Here is a 21747-nt window from a genome sequence, read left to right on the forward strand (position 1 = left end):
AAATTGCAAACCCAAATCGGTTATAAGCTAAATACTACTCCAAGTTTAACAGTTTCTGCATCAAAATATAAAACGAGCTGGAATATGACCACTCCCAAGCAACTATTTCTAGACATTAATATATGCCAAACAACACACAGAAATGGTCAGATATGGATACTGCCATTTGACTCCAACATAGAGAAGGGATTCCGTCAACTAGTGCAATTGACACTACAAAGTTAACCAGATAAAGAAACGCCTCGCATTTGCTCTCCGCATAATGTCTTCTCCCAGACAACACACCTGATACGTTTGACTACCTTCTTGCCAAATGGTTGCGGTACTACTGCGGCGCGGCCAATGCCTTGGGCTTCGGCTTAACCTCCACTTCATTCACCCCACGGATAAATATTGCATCAGGCTCGTGGCTGGAAATTGCAAAAGAACAGGTAGGTCAACTCTATGTCCTGTTAGTGGGTAGTGACAGCAAAATTGCAGGCAAAGTTCAGTCTTACGGTTTCTCTCCCTCTTCGTAGCCATAGCTTGATGCCACAGCAAGCAGATGCCCATCCTTACTGAACGACAGAGAGGCAATGCTTGACGCGTACTTTGAGTACTGCGATCAAAATATAAAATCATGAACACCCAGACCACTTCAGATAATCGTATTCTCAAAGGAAAACTATCGCTCGGTTACCTGATACAATCTCTTCTTGTTCGTGCCATCCCACACGTTCACAAATCCATCATGGCCTCCAGTGGCAAATGTGCCGTATCTGCAAGCGATACATGAAAATGCAAGGAACTCAGAACAGATAAACCTATGAGAGATCACCAAGAAAATTAAGCATCAAAACTTTACATTGGATGGAATGCAATGGCATTGACAGGATAAACAGTGTCCCTGCCAGACTCAGATTTCCGGTGACACTTGAAAGCATACCTGTAAAGGAAATTAAACAATGAGTAAACAAGTATTTTGAACTGGACATTCAGTGACACCATAGTTCAGTATTGTATCTTTGAGCTTAGGAACTTTGCAGGAAAGGGGTGAGACTGCACACAATGCATGGCATCTGAGATGCAATTTTCAGCTCATGGCATCTGAGATGCAATTTTCAGCTTGTTTGGTAAACCGTATGGCCATCTGGGCCTGGCCCAACTGATGCAAAAAGTACCCTCTCAGCCAGGCTAAGAGCTACGCCGGATTCGGCTGTTCCTTGGATGCATGCTAGAGTTGTGCAAAACGCCCTTCTCCTCCCATCCCCTCTGGCACGCAGGGGCACTGGCAGCCGGAGCCCCAGCCGCCGCTTGCCGCCGTCCCCGTCGGCCAGTGAGCCACCATCGGCCGCCTCTCGTCGGTCTCCGGCCGCCAGCCCCGCCGCCGAGCGTCTCCGCTCCCGTCGCCCCGATCTGGATCGGGGAGGGAGGTCGCCTCGCCACCCGCGCCGCCATGCCCTTCGGCCGCCAGCCCCGCCGCCGAGCGCCTCCGCTCCCGTCGCCCCGATCTGGATCGGGGAGGGAGATCGCCTCGCCACCGGTTGTCGCGCCGCCATGCCCTCCGGCCGCCAGCCCCGCCGCCGAGCGCCTCCGCTCCCGTCGCCCCGATCTGGATCGGGGAGGGAGATCGCCTCGCCACCGGTTGCCGCGCCGCCATGCCCTCCGACCACCAGCCCCGCCACCGAGCGCCTCCGCTCCCGTCGCCCCGATCTGGATCGGGGAGGGAGATCGCCTCGCCTCGCCTCTGGTCGGTTGAGTTGATCACAAACTTGAGCTCAAATGCAGTCTACCAAACATCATCTCTTGTATATAGCATCTCTCATGCAGTAATATCACACAATCCACCAAACACACATCTCAACCAATCTCTGCATCAACTCAACCAGGCCACACTCACCCAGGATCCCTCATGCGATGCAGGCTAGAGCCACCCAGGCAACCAAACACGCCCTAAAGGAATGGTTATAGTGTTGAACCGTTGACTGTCAGTTGTACATTAGAATAGTATGCCATATGAGTTTGCCCACTTGAATAATGTTTTGATCATATAGAAAGTTAAGATCACTATACCGACTTTACCAACGCAATGCTGAATTCAAAATACTGAAATTCAAGCAAATAATCCAGGTTGGAGCCCTTGTAGTTTATGTTACTACTGGTAATGAACAAGTTTGACCACTCTTTTCAGTGTTCCGCATTTCTAATATATGAAAGGTGTGTTATATCTTGGTGGGATTGCAGACACCCTATGGTCAGCATCAATATATAAAACCAGCTGGAATGAAGCGCTGCTTGATTGCCTGAGTGTGTTGAACACACTGTTATCCACTCAGGCTTGTATCTGGGACCTGCCTGTCTACCTCTCTCATAACTGCAGCAGAATTCTCTGCCTTCCACGCTGGCCTTTAGTGCTAAGGAACCATTTGCTTCTCTCGCCATAAATCCCACATACATGCATAAATGGAAAAATCGATTGGTCTTGCATGTGACCAACAAAGCAACGACGACTCAAACTGGCTCATGCATTCTGCATGCAAAGAGTGTGGGGGTTCGTGTGCTGGGCTAATAACTGCTCAAACATGTGGCTAACCAGGGGTAAAAAGGTCGAGAAGTGTTTCTGGTGAGTCCTCGTTGGTCTTAACCAGACAAATTCCACACCCTCATTTGAGGAACGGGGGGAGTAAGATACAGTCAAATACATTACCAAGCTACGGAACCTAAAGATGTTCTTCATCAATTGTTTAAACTGTTAAATTCCAAGAACACTATTAGAAGCATTGAAGAAACTGTGAATATAAAATAATTACAAATACACAAAAAAAATGCCTTAAACCTATGGTGGTGAAAACATACTTTTTAGATTGTGCCGACTCAGAAAGGTCAAAGAACTCCATAGACACTCGTCCCTCCACAGAACTTAGAGCATACCCTGAAGCAAGCAGAATTTCAGAAGCTTAACTATATATATAGAGAGAGAAAGATTAGTCTAATCAAGGCTGCTTGAGCCGCATAATTGTTGCAGACTTGCAGTTGGTACATTGCTCTGGTAAGCATACTGGTGACTACAGCCGCTTATGTGTTGGTACTTGAAGGTTCAAAATACAGTCATTACATTTTCCTGAGTGGCACTAACCGTATGACTGCATAGCTCATTCCTGTTTTTTCATGCTTGTATAGTTATATTTAAGTGCTTGGAGCCTGCTTTGTAATGTTTAAATTCATGTATTAACGGCATCTAGCACTAATATTGTACCATTTATATACATAAAAGCTTCATTTTTGTAATAGTTTAACCTGGAGGAGCATATTCCATAAGATTCAAATCAAAATTCTATAGAATGAAGATTAGCTTATAAAATTCAGGTTCATGATTTTTCTTATGTGCACACTGAAAAGATTGGATTTATAACGCACATGGAAGCTCAAGCACAACCGGAGAGACATGGGGTAGCTTTCAAAGAAAGCACGGATATTGCGGTTTATCAAAAGCAACCGCATAACGATAATGTACACAATGTTTCTTTATGGTTAAAATGACGGTGATAATGGGAAACATGTAGTCATGCAGTGCAACTGCAGTAAAGAGGAAAAAAATTACCTGTTCCGTTGGGGAAACATCGAACACAGCGTGTTTGATATTTCAAAGAGGATTCCCTTTTTTGCTCAGGTTGAGACATATTGCGCAAATCATAAATACTGACATGTCTTCCTGCTGTTGCCACAACCAACCTATTTCCCACCAGTGACATAGAATATACACGCTCTGGTTGAGCATATGTCCCAACAAGTGTCCGCTCTGGTCCGCTAACTCCTCTGGGATCCCAGCATTTAATTGTCTTATCCCAGCTGCCAGTGATGACTTGTCCTAAATAGATAAATATACAGACTGAAAGTCAATTTTTTATTCTGTTGATGTACCAATAGCCAGATAATAGTTTTGGAAATCATTTTAGATAATATTTGGCACATCCTACAAATATTTGCACATAATGAACAATATTTAGAAATTACTCCGAAGTAAGCAACAATACCTAGCCCAGTCTGTCTGGCAGTTCAAGGAATATAGGCCCGGAACATTGGTTTTTACCCTTTTCTCGTAGCAAACATTTGGCATACACAGAATTTCCATGTCCTGTCTGTTTTAAACTTTTAATGAAATCATCCTGTACCATCAATTACAAATTCAAACACAAGAACTTCCTTCTTATTTTAAAATATGTTTCTGAGTAAATTTATTATAACAGTTTGTATGTGGTTCAAACACAAACATATATGGTACTAGATGATTCAACTAAAACAGGATTTCAATGGATTTCATTGCCCTATTAAATCTTGAAGAATTTCTTTGCCAACCTTGACCGTATATAGATGACAGCAACTCTCATGAGTCCCAATCAGAAAATAAAAACTCTCATGAGAGTCGACAGCACGGAATAATGGGAGTTCAAATTTTCAGAAACATTGCCCTTAAATTAGGGGCAATGGAGGCTACACTGACGTACTCAAAATAAATACCAATCAAATATTCAAACACGCAACAGGACAAACCAAATCAATACTAGGCCAAGCAGCCATGACTACCTAGAAGAAAGAATTTCTAGTTATCATAATGTACAATGAAATGGATATCCACCAAACTTCCATCCAAATGGATAAAGCAATGTCAACAAGCCAGCAAGCATGAAAAAAACATATAATCAAAGTGAAAATTAGAAACTAAGATCATTATATACAAGATTAGATGTGCAAGCTTGTAAAGAATAAAAATCTACAGTCATTAAGAATAAAAAAGGATTCAGTTCGTAAGTCTCCATCTAAAATCAACTGTATCATTAATGATGATATGATTACTACAGTAAATAACCTATGGTATAACTGAATCAATTTCCATCATTGTTTGTCCTGAAAATGTACATCCAAAAACATAGACGCAAGAGCATTCAATAGGAATTTAGTTACAAGTACCTGCAGCATAAGAGTACTCCACACAACGAACTGGAGCATCATGACGCCCGAGAACATCCTCCTTTGACGAAGTAAATGCTAATCTGGAGAAGTTATTTCAGCATGTTTCTTTTTAGTATTACTAAATATTGACGTAACTGATAATAACAGAAGCAGGGAATTAACAAGAAATTTTTGATTTGCAAACAACGTTCAGCTTAGTAATGTTGTTACTCTTGCCTGCCAGCATTCAATTTACAACATATTGTAAATCAAATTACGGGCACATTGCTCATAAGTCTCACATGAAACATTTACAACATAATGTAAATCAAATTACGGGCACATTGCTCATAAGTCTCACATGAAACATTCAAACTAAGATTCATGCACCACTAATAATCTTAACGAGAACTGGACAATTTTCCCAGCATAAATATTTTTATGTGTGATTCTACAAGAAGGTCAAATCAGCAGACAATTCACTCAGTCAACCATGAACTGCTGCTCGAAATCTGGCATCTGGAGGACCGGACCGGTAGTAAGAGCCTCCTTTAGTGACTGGAAGGCGGTAGCTGCCTCCTCGTCCCATGAGAAGGTGTCGCGGCGGAGCAACCGTGTGAGCGGCGCGGCGAGAAGGCCAAACTCCCGGATAAATTTCCGGTAGTAGCTGGCCAGTCCCAAGAAGCCGCGGAGGGCCCGCGGTGAGTGCGGTGTTGGCCAAGAGGAGACCGCGGCGATCTTGTCGGCATCCATGGCGACTCCCTCCGCTGAAATGACGTGGCCGAGATACGCGACGAATGTCGTGCCAAACGAGCACTTTGGGCGCTTAAGGTGGAGTCGGTGTGCCCGAAGCTCGTTGAAGATGATGGCGATGTGCTGCAAGTGCTCTGCCCAAGAGGAGCTATAGATGAGAATATCATCAAAGAAAACGAGCACAAACCGTCGCAAGTAGGGCCGAAGTACGTCGTTCATCAAGGCATGGAATGTCGCCGGTGCATTAGAGAGGCCCAAAGGCATCACCAAAAACTCGAAGTGGCCATGATGCGTGCGAAACGCCGTCTTTGCGATGTCGTCCGGGTGCATCCGAACCTGATGATAACCCGAACGCAAGTCGAGCTTAGTGAAGTAGCAGGCCCCGTGAAGCTCGTCTAGGAGCTCCTCCACGACCGATATGGGAAATTTGTCCTTTGACGTCACGGCGTTGAGAGCACGGTAGTCGATGCAGAAGCGCCATGAGCCGTCGGGCTGGCTTGCGAACGAGGAGCACCGGGGCCGAGAACGGCGAAGTAAAGATCCGGATGATGCCCAAGGCAAGCATGAGGGCGCACCGTCGTTCCAGCTCATCCTTCTGCAGCCATGGGTAGCGATATGGCCGACGGCGACAGGCGATGTACCCGGAAGAAGGTGAATGCGATAGTCGCATACTCGGGCGGGCTAAAGGCCCTGAGGCTCGTCAAAGAGATCGTTGTGATGTTGCAGGAGACGGGCCAATAGGGGCGGTTCTGAATCAGCGGTTGCCACCGACAACTGTGGTGGGGCAACTGTCGACGACGCGCCACCCTCACCCTTCCACTATACCTTGTGGCCTTGACGCAAGCATGTCATGGTCGGGGCGTCGAAGTCCCAAAGGATGGGGCCGAGGGTCCGCAAGAAATCCACGCCGAGGATGAATTCGAAGCAGCCCAAGTCAATGCCCACGCAAGTAATGGCGAAGTGCTCGTCGCCAATGATGATGGGAACATGTCATGCAATCCCGTGGTAGCAAAGGCGGTCACCGTTAGCCACGGTAACCGAGACCAGCTCTCCGCCGGTTGGTTGAAGGGCCAACCGACGCATGGTAGACTCAGGCAGGAAGTTGTGTGTAGAGCCCGTGTCTATGAGAGCTAGGAGACGCTCCCCATTTACCGTCACTGGCAGCATCATAGTCTTTTCCGCGCGGATGCCTGCTAGGGCATGGAGGGAGACCACGAGGGCGGTTGCAGCGGCCGGTTCCGTCTCCTCCGCCAGCTCTGGAGAGGATGTATCCTCTTCGACGTAGTCCGCTGCCTCCAGGTAGAGAAGGCGTGGGCAAACGTGGCCCGACACCTAGGGTTCGTCGCAGTTAAAGCATGACGAGGGAAGAAGAGGACCAAGGGTACGGGTGGCGGTGCACGGAGCAGTACAGCAGGGGCCAACCATTGGGTGTTGCATCCACCCTCTCAACAAGGTCGCGTGTTTCAACTACGGGCAGAATGGGCACTTCCTCTCCTAGTGTAGCCAACCGCCAACTTGCTTCACCTGCATATTGGTGGGACACGTGACCTAGATCATGGGTTTAGGATGCGCGAGCTTGAGCTCCATTACCTAGAGATGGATGACAACAACGAACCAGTCTATATCCTCAATGCCGCATCAATCAAGGTGAAATCAGGGACATGATGGTTGTTGTAATCAAGGAAGAACTCAAACCACTTCGTCAAGAGTTGGGGCCGGCAAATCTACCAAACTAGCCAAGACACATTCTCGGTGATATTTCCCTACAAGGAAAGCCTCCGCTTTAGTCAGCGCAATGTCGACATCACCTTACGTCTGAATAAGATCCTGACCTCAGTTGGGTAGACGATGGCAGGCCCTAGGCCCAGCACTTTGTTTCAGAAGGTGTGGGTGCACACTAGCAACATCCTAGACAAGCTAAGGAAGGAGCCCATCATCAAAGAGATGGCTAAGGTGCTCGACAAGGTGGTAGTCATCGCAAGCGATAACGCGGATTTTATTTGTTACAAGATGGACATCATGAGAATTTGACAAGGTCCGATCTAGATTCTTTTGGGCAAAGGAACAAGGCTCTCAAAATATCACATGATGTGTTGGAGCACCATTTGCTCTCCCAAGGAGGTGGGAGGTCTTGGCATCAAGGCTTACGAATTACTCCCTCCTTTCCGGTTTATAGGGCTCAAATCTGAAATCTCATCAACCAAGGTGAATTGTGAGTGGATGACACTAGTTTAAACTAGCCAATGAAATATTTCTCACATATGCAATTTCCAAGGCAATAAATGTAGCATCCTTCCTTTCATTGGACTTGCATGGTGGATGTAGAAAACAATGCATGCATAGCCACTCATCTCCTTTCTCTAAACTCTATGAATTAAATATGGCGTGAGACTCAAAGCACTTTAACTCACTTAGACTCAAAATGAGCCTAATATAATGGAAATCTGAAATTTTTGAGATGAGCCCTATAAACCGAAAAGGAGGGAGTAGTGTCTAATGGCCAAGTGGGCATGGAAGATATATTTTTGCATCTATGAAGGCCCCTCTTAAAAACCCAGGACTTGTCAACCATAGAGATGTTGACCCAGAGTCTTCGTCACCATGCATCTTTTCTTACAGACGCGTCACAGCAAGTGCCTTAATCCCCACAAGCAGGTGGGGTGATCCAATTTTTTACTCTTTCAACGATGCGGTCAATGTGTGTTTGTTCATCTCTTGAGCCATGGCTCCCTCATGGGTCTGTATCTGTGTGTGTGCGCGCGCGCTTAACTTCTTTTCTGAACTTAATTGCTTCAGTCTTTATTTGTAGTTAAATGGTAATGTTTGGTATAGCAGCCTTTCCAAGCGAGTCTCTGGGATCTTCTGTAAACTGACAGTTAGTGAAATTACTTCTTTATATGCACTTCTGATGGAACATAGATGCAACTATGCACCGGTATATCCAAGCAACTAGGCCCCTTTCCTAGATGTTTTTACAACGCAAACCTTATAGAGCGTTCACCAAAAAAATTAAAAATTGAAGCATATCTCTTCATCACCAACGAAACACAGCCTAGGCATCCCGAAATGGTTGCAGATCTATTACCCAATCGATTATACAAACGGCCCTGCCAATTCCCCAAATCCAACGCAACGAAGGCGTAGATAGAAAACACAAAAACACAGCAGCCCTCACCTCCGCACGGTGTGGTCGGCGCCAGCGCTAAACCCGGAGGAGTCGTCGTGGAAGCAGCAGTCCAGCACAGGCCCGGGGTGCGCGAACTCCCCTTTGAGCACGTTCGCCTCGGCGTCATATAGCCGGACCGTCTGGAACAGAACGCCCAAGCACCCAAACCAGGTCAGATCGGCCAGATCAGGCGGCTAGGGTTTATTACGCCTTGCCGGAACAGAGGAACGGAGGGGGGCGCGTGGCGGCTGACCTTGTCCCAGGAGGAAACGAGGAGGTGGTCGCTGTGGTTGGAGAAGCGGAGGTTGGAGATGCCGTCCGACGGTGGGTTGGCGAGCTCCCTGCCACTGCCCATAGCTGAGGCTGGTGCGCCGGGTGCGTCACTCATGGTGGGGGGGAGGGGGGAAAGGAATCGGGTCAGGTATTTGGTGCAGGGTGGGGGGATTCGAAATTTGAATCCAGAACGAGCGGAGCGAGGAGAGCGGGAGGGCGGCGGAGAACGGGGAACGGAGGCAGCGGGAGGAAAAAGAACGCTGAAGAAGATGCCATTACGTCATACACTCGACTTTTCCGATGTGCTGCTGGCTGCTGCCCCCTGTTAAAAAAACCGTGGGCTGAACCCTATTAAAAAAAACTATGGGCTGAATCAAGAGTTCGAGACGTCGTCTTTCCGCTTAAATTGCATCGGGCCATCGAACTTTCCTTTTCGTAAATCCATTAAAGAAACAACATCACTACGTTAAAGTGTTTCGCTCAAACAAAAGTATTTCAAAAAAAAATGGAACGGAGGCAGCGGGAGGAAAAAGAACGCTGAAGAAGATGCCATTACGTCATAGATTGGACTTTTCCGATGTGCTGCTGGCTGCTCCCCCTGTTAAAAAAACGTGGGTTGAACCCTGTTAAAAAAAACTATGGGCTGAATCAAGAGTTCGAGACGTCGTCCTTCCGCTTAAATTGCATTGGGCCATCGAACTTTCCTTTTCGTAAAGCCATTAAAGAAACAACATCACTACCTTAAAGTGTTTCGCTCAAACAAAAGTATTTCAAAAAAAGTTAAAGTGCTTCACTCAAAAAAAAGTTAAAGTGCTTCACTCAAAAAAAAAGTTAAAGTGGTTATGGACAGATATGTTTGGCTCATTCAGCCTCATGATGTTGTGACAGTTCTTATGAACCTTGTTGATCACTAAAGCTTACCTTAAAAATACTAGGTCAAAACGTTTTGATAAAAAAAACTAAGTTAACATGTCAAGCACCATACATTTTGTTGGTAATAAGTGTCTCATTTGTATCATAAGGATCGTAGTACAAGTCATGTATACACTTAAGTTAAAATGTAAAGCACCATGCACTTTGTTTCCCTATCGAAAAACTTGGATTTCTTTGGCTCCGGTGACAACTATTTGTCAAGAGTCACTATCTCTCATCTACCGTCCTCCATCCTCCTGTATAGTTCACGCCGCTCGAGCTGACTATGGGGTTGTCTTGTGCACCTACCCCACCTTGGTATGGTGTTGTGATGTAGGGTTTGACTGTGATAAGGTCTTGTGATATTGACATCGATGAAGGATAAGGAGGAAATTAAGCAGTTCATTGAAGGACATGAACCAACCGGTGGGAGATCTATTGGAAAGGATGAATTTCCATGATGGCGAAGTGGAAGATCTCATATGGGAGGAGGTGGTGATATTTAGAGTAACACAATACTCAAAAGTAAGAGGATATAATCAAGTCGTGGTTTTGAACATAAAAAAGGCAGAACTCTTTTCTGTGTGCATAGAACTAGCTTAGAAATCTAGGTAAAACCAATGTCTCTGTAGTAATGTACTCCCTGTGTTCTTAAATATAAGTCTTTTAAGAGATTCCACTATGAACTACATACGAAGCCAAATATAAGTTTGTAGTAATGTATATAGACATACTTTAAAGTGTAGATTCATTCATTTGGCTTCGTATGTAGTTAGTAGTGGAATGTCTCAAAATACTTGTATTTATGAACGAAAGGAGTAGTAGATAGAGAAATTCTCAAATGACAATTATGTAGAATGTCAAACTCATAGCTCGACGGTACCCGGTGGGTTTGCTCAAAAATGGCGGACCTAAACTATGACCAGGTAGAGAAGCAAACCAAAGCTTTTTGAAAGAGTAGTGTAAAAATGTTATGCTTAGAGGTGTCGGAGCAAACAGAGAGGGTTTATAAGGGAACCTAGATCTGAAGTACCGGAACAAAATGAGTGGCAATTATGACATGTGTAAAACTGGATTCGCTCTCTAGGATTAACTCACTCATTAAGGACCGGTAGTAGAAAAAATGAAATCATGGTGATGTCGTTGCTTTGAAAAAATCTAAGAGCTATTGAGTTAGTGGATTGTTTGAGGACTATGGTTTAGATCTTTTCTCAGAGTTCATACCAAGTGTTTATGATTGTACCTATGTTGCTAGTACGACTCTTTTGCACTTAGCCTTGTTGGAAATATACCCTAGATGTAATGATAAGTTTGTATTATTCCACTGACATGTCCATAATTAAGTTCTATGATTGCAGCGCTTCTTGAATATAAGACTCGGAAAAAACCTGATTGCATCGCGTGTGTGGAAAAATAAACACCGAGCAAATCCATAGTCAAACCTTTGGACTAGCTCATGTATTGTTGATGCTTCTGTTTTAGTAACCATTGGCATTGTTATTGTAACAAGGATACGTGCAATAATGAGAACACATTGTTAAGGTAACAATGGTGTTGGATGGGCCCAACTTATAAAATGCATCAAGATCACGCCGTCAATAGGTGGTCGGTATTTTTCGTATAAAGTGATAATGTTTCCTTGCGTTCTTAGATCACTAGTAGAAAATGACCCATTTGTCCCGGTTCTAGAGGCCCATTAGCCCCGGTTCGAGAACCGGGACTAAGGGTCAATACTAAAGCCCAAAACTTGTAGTCTCGGTTCGCTTACCAACCGGGCAGAAGGGTCTCCACGTGGCCGCTGCGGGGAGCCCAGGCAGGAGGTCCTTTAGTCCCGGTTGGTCGCACCAACCGGGACCAAAGGGCATCCACGCGTCAGCACCTGGCAGGAGCTGGGTTTTTTTAAGGAGGGGGTTGGGGGGTTTTGGAGGGTTAATTTAGGGGTTTTATATTGTGTTAGCTAGCTAATAAAGAGAAGTGTCCTCTCTTTCTCCGTGCTTGGTCGACGCTAGCTACTATACATATAGAGAGAACTCGACGCTAGCTAATAAAAAAATGAAGGAAACCATTAATTACACAAGATCGTCGTGCTGAACATATACAGAGAGAAGTGACATCTCTTTCTTCTCTTTCTATGTGCTTGGTCGAACAACAAGTTTCCGTATATCTATCTCACGCTACTACATATATATAATACAACATCTTTTACAATCCCTAACATCATCTACCTAAGATCCAATCACCAATCCACATGGTATTCTCCGTCTTTAGGTATGACGTGGTCAAGAAAGAATCCCGTCAATTCCTCTTGAATTGCTCGTATGCGATCATATGGTAGGAATTCATCCTGCATCTGTCAGATCTAATTTAAAGAAGGGGGTCAATACATGCATATATATGAATAAAGCTCAACACAATTGATGGTAATATATAAAATAAAATTGTGAATGTTATTTACGTACTTGAAATTGTTTGTCAGAGAAGCCCCGCTCAAAGGTCGAGTGACGAATGAACTCGCATACGTAGTATGCACATAAAACAGTTCCTTCTTTCTGGTACAAGCACTTTACGAGAATATAGTTTAGTCAAACTGATAAGCAAGCATGGTAATGATATATTGATGAAAATTTGAATCAATTAGAGATGCGCGAAACTAGCTAGTACTACTTGCTTTGGGGTGCGTAAATCGCAACTCTTTGTTTAGACCGGGAACCTTTTTGGTGAACTTCTTCCAAACCCTGCCAGACAAAGAAAATGATTACTTGATATCAGGAAATTAACGAAAGTTGCATGCCACTATGGTCTCGGTATTGACTGAACTTAGTTCTTGAGCATTGTAGTCATGTCCGCATAACCCTCAGGATCTTTACGTCTTGAGTCTAAGACAATTACTAATGCCCCGTCAAGTTTAATGGATAGCAGGATAAAGTGGAAACTGCGCATGCATGTATAACTCGGCAATTACATTACTTAACCTCGAGTAAGCGAAACCGAGTATACAGAGAAGACAACAACACTCACTTGAAGTTGTAAGGAAACAATATTTCCTTTTTGTTTTGATGTATAAGTAACGGCTTTAGCAAGTTCTCCTCGGTCTCTTTGATTGAGTTTCGTACCGTCCATTCATTTACGGCATCTGGGCTAATGAACCCAACATCGAAGATTCCTGCTTTTTTGCATTCGACGATCTTCAATTTGCATAATATAGTGAGGATAATTATATATACATGCAATAAACGAGTTGAGCTAGAGACTTAACTATAGAAGTAATACTTACGAACAGTAGAAAGTCATGAGTTGTTTGTTGAGGGCCAGTTGATTGTATAACTGAAATAACTCCACAAATTCAATAGGGATCACGGGAAGTCCAATGAATTCGTGCTCTGGTTTCACTGCCACATACATAGTGTCTTTCCGAGACTCCCTGCAGGTTCTCATGTACCACACATGCAATTTGTGCATCATCGTTGTTAGAGGAGGATGATCAGGTTTTACGAGAGGCTTCGTGTGCACGAATTTATATTCTTTTTTTGTTACCTCGGTTGTTTGAAAAATTACATCATCCCCCAAGTAATCACGAGGATTGGTACCAGGCACCATCCCCGCAGGATTAGCGATGATATCTCTAGACACCTTGAGCGGGGAGCACGATTGCTTCTCCTGTTCACCGAGCTGGGGAATTGTTTTCCCACTTCTTCATTCTGCTAACCTTGCATCACTGGAAGTACTTCCCGACTGCCTCGCTGCTTCATATGTCTTTTTAAGAATGCGGTCATAGTTGGAATCCACCGGAGGCGATGGTGGTCACTTTAGGGCATTGATAGTGCGCTTCACTTTCACCGGATCTAGCTTCTCCTTCGAATGTGGAGTTTTCTTTGCAAAATGGTCCCTCAATTTGGCACGACATATGTCCTCGTTTTCCTGCGTGGTCCTCTCATACGGTAACTTTTCCACAGGCTTGAGAGATGGACCGTATCTGAATTGCCTCCCGCCTCTGCTTGTACTGCTAGCTATTGGAGAGACGACATCTCTCTTCTGTCGTTGCTGACGAGGCAGAGAAGGAGGCGGACTGCTCTACGCGCTAGAGGAGCCGGAGTGACGGCGTCTGTCTTCCGCCATTGTCGACGAGGCGAAGGAGGAGGCGGACTGCTCTGACGCGCCGGAGTAGGCGAAGGAGGAGGCGGAATGCCCTCATGTGTCGGAGGAGCCGGAGAAGGAGGCGGAGTTCCGTGATCACTCGCCAGAGGAGGAGGTGGAGTGCCCTGATTCGCCGGAGGAGGAGGAGGAGGAGGCGTCCAGTTTGGAAGCTTGATGTACTCCTTCTGCCATAGACATGTACTCCTCTGAGCACGAACCAGCCGATTCTCCCCTTCACCTGTAGGGTGGTCAAGCTTGAGCTCCTCAAATCCCTCCATTACTTCATCCACCATCACAATATCATAGCCATGTGGAATCGGAAGGCAGTGAAAAGTACCTTCTGGGGTAGCTTCGTGTCGCTGAGATGGTTGGCCGGTAGCTCGCTGGCTCTCAAGTTCCTCTAGCTTTTGTAGTCTTGCATTGATCTTCTGCATGTCGCTCAGCTCCGCTTTCCTCTTTATCTCCCGGCTTCTGTAACCACTAGCGTCGGGAAATCCAACCTTCCATGGAACGGAGACTGGTGTGCCTCGTGTTCGTCCAGGGTGCTCAGCATTCCCTAGGGCCTCAGTCAGCTCATCCTTCTCTCTGTCAGGAATGAACGTCCCTTCCTGCGTTGCGGTGATATACTTCTGAAGCTTCTTGATGGGTATTGCAAGTTGCTCGTCCGTCCAACGGCACTTCCCTGTTTCAGGGTCCAAAGTTCCCCCAACCCCAAAGAACCAAGTCCTTGAATGGTCTGGCCAGTTCAATGTTTGTGGTTCGACCCCTTTAGCAATCAGGTCATTCTCAGCTTTGTCCCACAACCATCGGCTTTGAGGTAGCCACCTGACCCGTGTGATGGTGATACTACTTCTTTGCGGCATTGTTCTTGTTTGTCTCTGACATTTTCTTACTCTTGTCTGATGTCTTGTAGGCCACAAACTTTGATTCCAACTCTTTCTTCCACCTCTTGAATAGATCTGCCATCTTCTTAAGAGCACACGCCTTGACCAGTGGCTCCATAACTGGCTTATTCAGATCCTCCTCTGGCGGTAGGGTGAAATTTTCCTTCAGCGCGGTCCAAAGATCATCTTTTTGTCTATCGGTGACATAATCACCTTCAGGAACGTCGTCGCCCTTAGGATTATTCCATCGCTTGATGCTAATCGGGATGTTGTCCCTAACAATAGCTCCGCACTAAGCATAAAATGCGTCCTTGGTCCGCTTGGGTTGAATCGGTAGGCCATCATCCGCGAGTGTTGTGATCGTGAACCTTTCATCCTTGCGCAACCTTCTCTTCGGGCCTCGCCTCGTTACCAAATTTTGGCTCGATCCGGAGGGCTATAAAGGAAGAAAGAAGAGTTAATATATGTACATACCAAAACAATTAATGCATCAATTAGCTAGTCAGCACATGCTTAATTAATATATATACCTCGACGTACTTTGCAACAGCTCCCTCATCCGTTCGTTCACCAGAGCCGTCATCATGGTCTCCTTCTTCCTCTAGCATTCGGTCATCGGAGCCATCATGATCATGTCCTTCCTCCTCCATTGTTCGATCACCCGAGCCATCATCCTCTCCTTCCAGACCATCGGTGTCGTTGAGATACGAGAAGATATCATGTCCGGCGAGGATTATCTCCCCCAACAACTGTTCTTGTTCCAAGTCTCTTTGATCCATAGTTTCTGCAAATATTTCAGCTCCTTGTATGAATAACCAAATTACACAAGCTTCTATGTTTTAAACATGCACAAAATATATTTTTGTTGGAGCTCGTTATTTACTATATGATTTATGTTTTGTGAATGAATGAATCGGGACTTGACAATGCATTCCCATGACTTACAAGATATAGCTTGAGAGTGCTTTCAAGGGAAGGGAAGCAAGAAGAAAACCCTAGCCACTCCACCCCTGCCTATGGTGGCTGCCATTCCGAGAGTGAGAGAGATCACACAAGAGAAAACATAACCTGTTTGAGAGAGGAAGCAGAAGAAGTGGAGGTTCTGTCCAGATTTGGTGCATCTGACTAGACAGTGTTCAAGCTAGTGTTTCGAGGCTCAAACGTGCTTGGATCGACCCCAAACTTGGTGAGCTCATTCTTTACTTTGAGTACTTCGATCTGGTTAGCTGGTTTGAGGATTGGGTCAGTGGAGCATCAGATTTGAGAGTGGTTTTGTCAACTCTGACTGCTGCAGTTTCAGAACAAAGTAGTTTTGGGAGACGGACAACTTGGATAGGCAAACTGTGTCCGATTGAGCTGAAATTTTGAGGGGATCTCAGGAACTCACATGTCTACTTGTCTACCAAATTTGGGGCTGTTTGGTTCAGCGGTTTAAGAGAAGTTTGCAATATAGTGAAGAGGACAAAAGTTGTGTGTACTCTGCTTTGCTGAAATCTTGCCTCTTGTGGTTGTTGCTGTTTTTGTCGGTTGGTAATATGAAATGACGTATAAACTCAAATGTTCTCTATTTAGTTTAAATAAATAAAATTATTGAATCGACTCTAATCTTCGTATATAATGCCTTCAGCACATTGAGAATATTTGTTGTTGATTGTTCATTCACTTGGGCATCTATTGTGACCGGTCTCTAGAGTAATTAAGAAGTTTACTTTATATATAAGATGAAAGAGCCTCATATAATAAACAACAACAAAAATTAGACCTTTTTAAAGAGAACCCATATATATGCACGCACCTGAGACCATTTTTCCTTACTTTTTTGTCGTTCCAATTTTTCTCGTAAAAAGACAAAAGCCTAATATCCAAGTACTATTAAATCATGCACAAAGAAAATAGTCATGTGGTTGAGCTTTTCTACATGGTTCGACGGTTGCACTTTTGTGCATCTCCTTTGGTTCCATCATATCATAATGTATTCATCTAAACATCTCCACTTTCATTATATTAGTCATTTCCTAAACGTAAATTAATATATTTAGTCTCTATTTTGCATTCACATGAAGTTTGGATCAAATGGTATATACAAATACCTTGTTGAAATAATTTGGTATATATGATGAAACCAAATCAAATTATGAATCCATACTCCTTATACAGAAATAATGATACAATATTTACTAAAAATCGTCGGGTCGGGGCGGCGGCAGTGTCGGGTCGGGGCGACGGCGGCGTCTGGGCAGGGGCGGCGCCGAGGGCGTGGGCGGGGACGTCGACGACGAGGTCGATGGGGCAGAGGGTGTCGACGTCGAGCTCGGCCAGCCTGGCGGCGTCGATGTGCTCAGCGACGTCGGGGGCAACTGCAGATGAATTTGGAAAATTTCCCCAAGTCCCGCTTATATTCCCAACCCTTTAGTCCTGATTGGTGGCTCCAACCGGAACCAATGCAACACTTTGGTCCCGGTTCGTCCCACCAACCGGGACCAAAGGTCTGTGCTTCCCGCCATTTGGGCTGCTGAAAATGACCTTTAGTCCGGTTAGTGCCACCAACCGGGACTAAAAGGCTGCATTAGTCCCGTTTGGAGCCACCAGCCGAGACTAAAGGGCTACGGCTGGCACGGCGTCGGGCGGGTGGACGTTTAGACCCACCTCGCTAGTCGAAGGGCGCCAATTGTTGTTTTATAAGCGTTGGTGCGCCTCCCCTTTTGAGCTCCTCTCTAATGCAGGCCTACGGGACTAAACACGTATCTTTGACTGTGGGCCTACTGGGCCTGCTATGGGCCTGCATCCTGGCCCAACTAACAAATCCGAGTAGGCGGCATTTTTTTCCAGTATTTTTGCTTTATTTATTTTCTTTTGTTTCTACTTACAGCTAAATACTTAGTGTTTTTGAGTGATTCTTTTTGCTTTAGGTCATAAAAATTATAATTTTTTGTTAGTGCCATTAGTTTTCAAATTTGAATAGTTTATTTGAATTGTTTGAATTTTGTGTGAATCACTAGTTTGTGCATACCTTTACTTTAAAAGTAGGTTTTTGAGTGATTATTTTTCCTGCTATTTAATATTAGTGTGTTTTTTCATTATATTCAATCTGGTAATTTTCAGGTTATTTAAAATGTGTGTTTTAATCAAAAACATATTTTGTTATTTTAGTTTGCTATTAAAGTTTCTAACAAAAAATACTTTATGAAAAATGTTTTTGCTATTAATGTTTTGAACAAAAAATACTTTGATAACTTTAGTTGCATAAATTTTATATAATTTTAGTTTCAAAAATACTAGAGGTTTATAAAAGCTTTTTAGTTGATTCTTTTTGCTATTAGAGTTTTATAAAAGCTTTTGAGTTGATTATTTTTGCTATTGAAGAATATTATAGTTTTGTTTTAGCTGATCATAACAACATATTTTAATTGATTATTTTTAGTTCATTCTTTTTGCTATTAAAGTTTTGTAAAAGTTTTCTAGTTCATTCTTTTTGCTATTAGTTCATTCTTTGAGCTAAATGACCCTGAAATTAAAAAGCACTACAAATGAACTCTGAAAAGGTTGAAAGTTGGCATGGTATCATCATTTCACCCACATAGCATGTGCTAAAAAGTTGAGAGGGTTACGGCAAAAACTCGATGCACATCGTGTACAAAACGAACAATCTCTTTCGAAGTATCAGGGTTTCAGACGAAAACTCATGTGTTACAAAGGGATTTCATTTTTTTAACTTATTTGAACTCCAGACTTTTGTGTGTTCAAAATGCACCATTCAAAGCCACATCATCAATTTTCAACCCTTTCTGACTTCATTTGGTATTTTCCATGCATTTATTGATTTTTTTGAACTAAATGACCCTGAAATTGAAAAGCACTACAAATGAACACTAAAAAGGTTGAAAGTTGGCATGGTATCATCATTTAACCCACATAACATGTGCTAAAAAGTTGAGAGGGTTACGGAAAAAACTGGATGCACTTCGTGTACAAAACGGACAATCTCTTTCGAAGTATCAGGGTTTCGGACCAAAACTCAACTGTTACAAAAGGCATTTCATTTCTTCACATGTAACTGCAGTGATATTCTAGATCAAAGGCATCAACATACTAGTTGTGGAGAGAAAGTCTTCACTTTTTATTCGCCTGTGTCCTTTTCTTATTGCGTCGTAACCATGGATAATCTTCATCGTTTAACAGGGTGCTTGGGTCAGCCTTGACTTTGAAGGGAGGAATTTCATGAAACTTTTCATAATCTTCAGACCTGTTTGTCTTGCCCTCCAATCCCATGATGTCTCTTTTTCCTGAAAGAACTATGTGGTGCTTTGGCTCATCGTATGATGTATTTGCTTCCTTATCTTTTCTTTTTCTTGGTTTGGTAGACATGTCCTTCACATAGAAAACCCGCGCCACATCATTGGCTAGGACGAATGGTTCATCTGTGTACCAAGATTGTTCAGATCCACTGTTGTCATTCTGTACTGTGGGTCTACCTGTACCCCGCCTCCTGACAGATTGACCCATTTGCACTGAAACAAAGGGACCTTGAAATCATGTCCATCGTCAAGTTCCCATATGTCCACTATGTAACCATAATATGTGTCCTTTCCCCACTTGGTCGCTGCATCAAAGCGGACACCACTGTTTTGGTTGGTGCTCTATTGATCTTGGGCGATCGTGTAAAATGTATTCCCATTTATCTCGTACCCTTTGTAAGTCAATACAGTCGAAGATGGTCCCCTGGCCAATGATACGTCCATTTTGCATCATGTTTTCATGTTGATATTTATCGCTTCGTTGGCTGTTATTTCACTTCATGGTACAATTCTTATGCCTTTTCTATCTTATTTTGCAAGGTTTACATGAAGAGGGAGAATGCCGGCAACTGGAATTCTGGCCTGAAAGTGGAGCAAAGTTGAGATACCTATTCTGCGCAACTCCAAATGCCGTAAAAATCAATGAGGATTTTTTTCCCGATTTATCAAAAATACTGGGCCGAAGAAGTGCCAGAGGGGGGCGTGCATGTGGCCACAAGCCTGCACGGCGCAACCACCCCCCAGGCCGCGCCATGAGGGCTTGTGGGCACCCTGCAGGCCCACTTGCCCCCCTCTTTTGCTATATGAAGGGTTTCGTCCAGGAAAAAACCGAGGAGGAGCTTTTTCGTGCATTCGCCGCTGCCACGAGGCGGAACTTGAGCAGAACCAATCTAGAGCTCCGGCAGGACGATCCTGCCGGGGAAACTTCCCTCCCGGAGGGGGAAATCGTCGCCATCGTCATCACCAACACTCCTCTCATCGGAGGGGACTCGTCACCATCAACATCTTCATCAGCACCATCTCATCTCCAAACCCTAGTTCATCACTTGTAACCAATCTTCGTCTCGCGACTCCTATTGGTACTTGTAAGGTTGCTAGTAGTGTTGATTACTCTTTGTAGTTGATGCTAGTTGGATTACTTGGTGGAAGAGTTTATGTTCAGATCCTTGATGCTACTCATTACCTCTTTGGTCATGGATATGATTATGCTTTGTGAGTAGTTACTTTTGTTCCTGAGGACATGGGATAAGTCATGCTAATAGTAGTCATGTGAATTTGGTATTCGTTCGGTAATTTGATATGTTGTATGTTGTTTTTCCTCTAGTGGTTTTATGTGAACGTCAACTACATAACACTTCACCATTATTTGGGCCTAGAGGAAGGCATTGGGAAGTAGTAAGTAGATGATGGGTTGCTAGAGTGACAGAAGCTTAAACCCTAGTTTATGTGTTACTTCGTAAGGGGCTGATTTGGATCCACTAGTTTAATGCTATGGTTAGACTTTGTCTTAATTCTTCTTTCGTAGTTGCAGATGCTTGCAAGAGGGGTTAATCATAAGTGGGATGCTTGTCCAAGTAAGGGCAGTACCCAAGCACTTATCCACCCACATATCAAACTATCAAAGCAACAAACGTGAATCATATGAACATGATGAAACTAGCATGACAGAAATTCCCGTGTGTCCTCGGGAGTGTTTTTCCTCCTATAAGACTTTGTCCATGCTTGTCCCTTGCTACAAAAGGGATTGGGCCACTTTGCTGCACCGTTGCTACTTTTGTTACTTGTTGCTTGCTACGAATCATCTCACCACACAATCACTTGTTACCGACAACTTCAGTGCCTGCAGATTTTACCTTGCTGAAAACCACTTGTCAGATCCTTCTGCTCCTCATTGGGTTCGACACTCTTACTTATCGAAAGGACTACGATTGATCCCCTATACTTGTGGGTCATCAATGCTCTTTTCTGGTGCCGTTGTCGGGGAGTGAAGCCCCTTTGGTAAGTGGAATTTGGTAAGGAAACATTCATATAGTGTGTTGATATTTATTGTCACTTGTCACTATGGATACTAATCCTTTGAGGGGCTTGTTCGGGGTATCTCCACCTCGAACGGAAGCACAAATAGTTGCTCCTCAACCTGCTACACCTAGTGAAAATATTTGCTTTGAATTTCCTTTGGGTGTTGTTACTGCAACAAAAGACCTTCCAACGGTGCCAGAAACAAGCGTGCTGATGGGAGACTATTCTTGTCTTGGTACTCCTCAGCAACGGCACCAGGAATCCTTCTGCTACCGCTACGCCTTTAGGGACTTCCTTGGCAAATATGCAAAGGATTCCCCCGTGGCCTTGGATCCTTGCGTTGGTGTTCCCTCGAAGCGGAAAGGGTGATGTAGCACAGCGG

General features: G+C 44.3%; 1 protein-coding gene across 1 annotated transcript; it reads right to left on the reverse strand.

The window, feature by feature from the left end:
• Nucleotides 1-3: 3 nt before the first annotated feature.
• Nucleotides 4-9415, reverse strand: LOC123449315 (mitotic checkpoint protein BUB3.1-like). Its single transcript, XM_045126496.1, has 9 exons — nt 9102-9415; nt 8858-8988; nt 4948-5030; nt 3581-3847; nt 2836-2911; nt 845-925; nt 680-758; nt 498-598; nt 4-410 (listed from the first exon to the last, which is right to left on the reverse strand). Exons 1-9 carry the CDS (start codon nt 9234-9236, stop codon nt 326-328), a joined length of 1038 nt encoding a protein of 345 aa, XP_044982431.1. The 5' UTR covers nt 9237-9415; the 3' UTR covers nt 4-325.
• Nucleotides 9416-21747: the final 12332 nt, after the last annotated feature.

The sequence above is a fragment of the Hordeum vulgare genome, chromosome 4H (assembly GCF_904849725.1).
Source record: "Hordeum vulgare subsp. vulgare chromosome 4H, MorexV3_pseudomolecules_assembly, whole genome shotgun sequence".
NCBI lineage: Eukaryota > Viridiplantae > Streptophyta > Magnoliopsida > Poales > Poaceae > Hordeum > Hordeum vulgare.